We start from the raw sequence: 6,378 nt of genomic DNA on the forward strand, positions 1-6,378 counted from the left end.
TGCTGCAAAAGCATTCGACTTAAAACGAACAAAAAAATAAAAAAATATCTGGAGAACTAGCCAGAAGCAATGAAGGGTTGAAGTCCATGCTGTGAGAATAGAACAAGTTTTTCTTTGGCCCCGTTTCGACCCATTTTAGGGCATTCATCAAGTTCATGTCAAAGGGATCATTGTACATCATGAAAATCGCTTAGGGTTCACTTTGGAAACGTTGGCCTTATCACAGTCCTGCTTACAGGATATCGTGTGCAATGTGTGATGAGAATTCGGGCGTTTCTGTGAACATTAATATTAATTAGTTTATTATTTCACTTAAGACGAAGACGGAAATAAAGATAGGAGTACATGGCTATCGTTTCATAGTTGCGTTTCATGCGGAGAGTCTATATCGGGGATCATTTCTGGTGAATTATGTCGTTATATCTTCGGGAAAATACTACGTCCAACTCGGGTTCTATGACAACAAGAAGTGATAACTCCTTGATGATAGAATGCACAGGCCTTTAGTGAGTAGAATTTCTTTTCATTACGATAACGACTCTATACATCCTTACATCATAATTTTTTTTTAAACAAGTGCACACCTAGTTACCAATAATGCATATAGTATTTCCATTTATTTGAAAGCAGGATAAAAGAGCATTGTAGATTAAATGCCTTGCTCACGGGCATAGGTTCCGCGGCCGGGGATCGAACCCCGGACTTTCCATGAATAGCCAGGCGCCTTAGACCACTCGGCCACGGCACCTCCATAATGATTCTTTTTTCCGATTCACTTTGAATTTCCTAAAAAGGACTTACCAATCTGATGGTGAGTATACCTTTTTATCATGGACCCGGGTCCATGGCATAATCATGGTAATGTATCCGATGGACAAAAGTATAGTCGAAATCATCCAATTAATTAGTTAGAATTTCAAAATTATTAACCACTTTATTCGGCCGAACACATTTTAATCTGAATTAAGAGTGTTGGTCACTTTATCTTCTCCGCAAGCAGACATTGTGGAACATTATGCTCCTTTAAGGACGCACCCGGGGGAGGGCTGGAAGTTTGGGTTGATACATATTTTTCCCCCTTTTTTGACAATTTGTCAGTGGACCAAGTTTTCTTTTTTTACTGTGATGGTGAGTTAAGGTTTTTTTTCTCATCTAACAAGTCAAGTATTTTTTTTTTTTGGGGGGGGGATCGTCCAGCCCCCTGGATAAATAATGGTGCGTCCCTTATCTATAAGTAGTCTCGTTTACATAGTAGATTTCTTTAATTTGTCTTCTCCAAGCATTTAAGAAATCAATTTGAATTGTAGACACAAAAAGTCGATGGCAATAATTAACCCTATAATAATAAGAAAGAGGTGACTGATTCAGTCCCTCTCTCATTACTGATTACGCGTCAAAATAACCCAAGCACACTTTTTAGGGTTAATTAAGAAAACGAACCTCGCCATGGACTGTGTAAGATAGGATATGACGTCATCTCGTCGAGTAGATGACGATTATAACGGCTACCAGTGCTTATCAATATCAATTACGAGTACCTAACTTAATTAAAGTCATAAAACTTAACCTAAAGTCGTAAAACTATAGGATATCCCTTTATTTCACCTGGAACAAATCGAATTTACTGTATCTTCCCCATGTTGACTGACTTGAAGAGTTTCCTAACCCTTTCGGAGGCGGTTGGACACTGGTCTTTATTGAGGCCACCGCACACCTTACGACTGTTCGCGATCCGATTTTGGAACAAATCGCATTTTTTCTCATTTTCTGAAAATGTGACTGGAACATGTCATTTTACTTGAGGTTAAAATTAATTGAAGGAATAATATTACCCTTTTGTAAGATTGTAAGCCTTTATTTTGGAGTAAAGGCCAAATTAGTTTCAAATCGTACCCAATCGTACGGCTGCTATAACGTCATTGCGACTAGATATCAAACTTGCTTTTATTCTAAGGAAGATAGCATAGTCACAGATTTGAAGATAGGTATTCTTATGAATATTTAAAACATTACACAGTAAGATATTCCAAGTCTCAATATTAGCATCGAATTCTACGTTTTATTCCTGAATTGAGTCGCAGACCAATCGCAAGGTGTGCGGTCGCCTCTAGGGAGCTTTCACATTGGCATCAAAGCGAAACATCCACAGGATAGGCCTACCAGGTTGAGAGGGTAAACTATCTTTGGTGCTACGGTAGGAATCCCTGGGGTAAAGATGGAGGGGATGGGGGCCATGGATCCCACTCAAAAGTTTCACGAAAGGGGTGAAATGAGATATTAAATTCAGACTATGTTGTGTCCAAAGCTATATTAAAAAAAAACAAGAATAATGTTCATTTTTATGGTTTTTCATTCGCTCACAGCTTATTTGAGTTTGCACATGCCCCATGTCTAGCCTCCTCAAATTTTTTGGCTTATTGTGCTGTGCTGCTGGTACTCAGGGGACGGCGGTCTGTAAACTTTGATCTTTACTGGTGACATAGAAAGATATAAAAAGGAAATGGAGAAAAATGGAAAAGAAAGAGAGAGAAGAAAGAGTAGGCCTTTCAGCCTATGGAAAATAAATGATTTAGTGGTAGAACAATAACATATCCCTTTAATTAAAAAAAAATCAAGACATCTTCCCCTGTCAAACAAAAATGTCTCGATAGCGCCAACTACATCACATGTGTTGACCTTACTTCTTCTATCAAGCTGTTCATATAAACTTAATAGGTCTATACAGATAGGTATCCCAGAAAAAAAAACATGCTGTATACTCAAAGATAAATGCCAGTTGTGGCAACGCAAAGGATTCTGCTAGAAATTGAGTAATTGCCGAGAAAGTAGCAAACTAAGCATGGTATTCACGCTATTTTAAAACCTGTTAACATTGTATATGCAACTGAAAATTTCAAATATTTCATATGACATTTCATGATAATTTATGAAATATTCCCCCCCCAAAAAAAAAAAAGGGGGGGCAAGTGATGTCATCGGCTATCTTATTTGCATATCACATGTGTTGTACACACAACTTTTTTTTCAATTAAAAATGTAATAATGTTTATTTACAGCGTCCAATTTTGATGAAATCTTAAGTGCTTGTTTACATAATGTCTCTTTAATATCATGCAGTCAACTTAAACTCAGCATAATTGAATTCGACTTTACCTCAAGGAAACACGTTAGGCCTCAGACACATCAGCGAACCAGATCCAAACTGATCGATAGTGTGACGGTTTGAAATAACTATGATCGTAAAAGTAAATTTCGTTGATGTGACTGTGACCCTGGACTGCGACGTCATTTCTGATGAGTTCTAGATTTTATTTGTCTTCCCTTTTTCTCGGTTTGTACATACAAACATGAAGAGATATGCAGTTACAGTTATGTGATAATTTTTATTCAAAAGACTATCTATTGTAACGAAGAATATTGATATGTGGTAGGGCCCGGTAGGTTCAATATATTTGTCTCAAGGCATGTAATATGTCTCCTGCTATGTCTATGCAAAGACTTTAAATTATAGACTTATTTTTACTGAACGAGACCGTTATTCAACGAGTAGTGATAATAGATTTCCAGAGCTGAGTTCGTGAAATGTTTGCGAATATATTTGACTAGGGAACACCAGTAGTAAAGTAGATCACACTGTGTTTGAGCAGGAGATTTAATCATTCACAGATTTAGATCACCCTATTCACCGAAAAGCATGCTGTTTGTTGGTAAAGCTCTTTCTTTTTCCTTTCCCCCTCTCTCTCTCTCATTCTCCCTTACAGGTTTGATCACGCAATGGTTTACGAAGCTGTTTTGAAGTTCATGGAGTTATCTTCAAGACGGGGTGGGTGACTTGCCTCCGATGTATATGCCAGATATTCGTCACACTGATATCGAGGTCGATAGCAAAAGGTCAGTTAGTATCAGTGGGCAGGGTGGTCCTCTATACTGTGTGGAAGTGATTATCTCGAAGTTTTTAGGGGATCTTAATTGCGTTATCTATCACATCCATCCATGATTAACGAGACAAATAAACAGAACTGCCACCTCTATATATAATTAACACCGAGTATTAACATTGGACTGAATTCGTTTCTATCGTACCTAAGCACTGAGGAAAGATTGATGTGAGTGCTTTTGATGTTTGTAATGGAATGAATGACCCCGTATGAAGGTGTTTAGTTCATCGGCACAATGTTCATCGTCGCATGTGATTGACAGCTTAATGGGAATGATCTCTTTGAGGGTATATAATGAACGGTAACGACCACGGAGCCCAGATAGTGCTCCTCAATTTCATTAACGCTATTAGGCTTAATGTGTAATGAATCTAGTTTATGAAGCTTTTTAACGAGATCGACATAATTATCTTTATTTGGACATTAATTTTTGCCACACCAATTTATTGTACATTAGATTTTTCTTTTTTCCTCCCGGTAGCAACATGGAAATTCGATCGTCAGGTCTTCTTCAATTGGAACATTCTGGCTGGATAGGTATAGCATCTTCCTGTTGATATGTAAGGCGCCATGCAGCTTGATATACAGTGATGGAAACCGAAACGTCTACTTTGGCGGGAATAACCACGCTTGGATCTGACACGGGACTTGATGGGGACACAGGTGTAACTGCCGTCCGAATCGTCTTAATGTGCTTGCTCTACATTCCTTTAGCGGTTATAACTGTTCTTGGAAATGCTTTCGTTTTTGCAGCATACAGACGAGATGAGAGAATACGGAGCAAGAAGACAAATACGTTTATTCTCAACCTGGCCATTGCCGATCTCCTCGTTGGCATCATCATGTTCATTCACATCCCCCATTACCTCACGGATAAGTGGCTCCTTGGAAGGGAGTTCTGTATCATCATTTGGGCCATCGATTTCATCTCAACCGATATGTCCGTCATCACCATCATCGCCATCAGCATCGACCGGTACCTCATGGTGAGCGATACAATTAAACACCAGCGTCATCAGTCCCGGAAACGCATCGTCCTTATCTTCATCGTTGTCTGGTTCGTCTGCAGTCTCGTACATACCACGCTTGCCTTCGTCTATTCTGCAAGGACGGACTACAAGTACCTCGAGTATCAGACCTGTAATTTGGAATACCGCCGTGAGAAGGCTCTGGTTATTTCCATGTTCATCATCGAGTTTGCGTTGCCCGTGGCGTGTCTGTTTCTGCTGAACCTGAAAGTGTTTACTAAAATACAGGAGCGGAGGGGGAGCAAGATACAATTAAAAAGGCGCCAAGAAGAGCATCGGAACTCCAATACCGTCTCCGGACGGATGAGCACAAAACATGCAAATGGCACAAAGAAACCCCCTGGACTCCGCTCGATCGATGAAGACAGTGTGCTTACGAGTGTCGATGGTGGAGCTGCTGTTGACGCAGCAGAATACAGTAGAGGATATCCTGGACCAAGTGCTCCGATGGTTGGTGCTCTTCAAGAAGGGCAAATCCTGAGGAAAGCTTCCAACGCTGTGATGCGCGTCCATCGTATGACGTCATCAGGTCGGGGTACTTGGAAAGCAGCCAAACTTCTAACAACCCTTCTCGTGGTCTTCATCCTATGTTGGATGCCGTACTACATCAACGACTGCTATGTCCTCATACACGGTGATGAAGCCAACCGTCGGGTGACGGAGGCAGTGACGTTCATCCTATGGGCGAACTCCGCCGTCAATCCCATGTTGTATGCATGCGCCAACGTTCATTACAGGGAGAATTTCTTTTACTTTTTGCACATCAGAAAGAGGCCGATGAACAACTAGATGAATAACCGACGGTAACCATGGTAACTCAAGGTGATGCCGTGGTAATCGGCCTATGTGCAGTTGATGTTTCTTATGCTGCAAGGGACAACTGCATTGACATAAATTTTACACAGTGCAGATGATTTTTGATCAATTTAAACCTGTAAATATTTTTTTTTCACGATCTACTACAGCTGATTGTGTCTGAGGAAATATGTATTATTTCAGCAGATATATTATATTCGTTTAACTGATAATTCGTTCATTTTGTCATTTCTCGTCACCATTAAGCAAAACCATGGACCTTACAACATGTACAACGAATGGGCCGAGAACGAAGGGGGGGGGCAGGCGACAATTATTGTAATCTGCCCTCGTCAACTACATTTTACCTCACACCTTTCTCCCATATTTACATAATTCCAAATTTTAAAGGGATGGTCCGGGCTAAAAGTATTTATAGCTTAATAAATAGAGCAGAATTCACTGATCAAAATGCCGAAAATTTCATCAAAATCGGTTAACGAAAAACAAAATTATTAAATTAAAATTTAGCAATATTTTGTGAAAACAGTCATCATGAATATTCATTAGGTGGGCTGATGATGTCACATCTCCACTTGTTCTTTTGCATTTTATTA

General features: G+C 39.7%; 1 protein-coding gene across 2 annotated transcripts; it reads left to right on the forward strand.

Moving 5' to 3' along the window:
* The first annotated feature begins 236 nt into the window (after positions 1–236).
* On the forward strand, positions 237–6,001 carry LOC121431940 (histamine H3 receptor-like). Of its 2 annotated transcripts, XM_041629718.1 has the most exons (3): positions 237–506; positions 3,762–3,891; positions 4,420–6,001. In XM_041629718.1, the coding sequence occupies exon 3, from the start codon at positions 4,529–4,531 to the stop codon at positions 5,753–5,755; it is 1,227 nt and encodes a 408-aa protein (XP_041485652.1). In that variant the 5' UTR covers positions 237–506; positions 3,762–3,891; positions 4,420–4,528; the 3' UTR covers positions 5,756–6,001. The 2 variants fall into 2 exon arrangements, with proteins under 2 accessions (XP_041485652.1, XP_041485653.1); XM_041629719.1 differs by lacking the exons at positions 237–506; positions 3,762–3,891 and adding an exon at positions 4,053–4,106.
* Positions 6,002–6,378: the final 377 nt, after the last annotated feature.

Source organism: Lytechinus variegatus, chromosome 18, assembly GCF_018143015.1.
Source record: "Lytechinus variegatus isolate NC3 chromosome 18, Lvar_3.0, whole genome shotgun sequence".
NCBI classification, from domain to species: domain Eukaryota; kingdom Metazoa; phylum Echinodermata; class Echinoidea; order Temnopleuroida; family Toxopneustidae; genus Lytechinus; species Lytechinus variegatus.

Excerpts from the sequence above, each read along its gene's own strand:
- LOC121431940 (XM_041629718.1), top strand. The coding sequence starts at position 4,529 with ATGGAAACCGAAACGTCTACTTTGGCGGGAATAACCACGCTTGGATCT.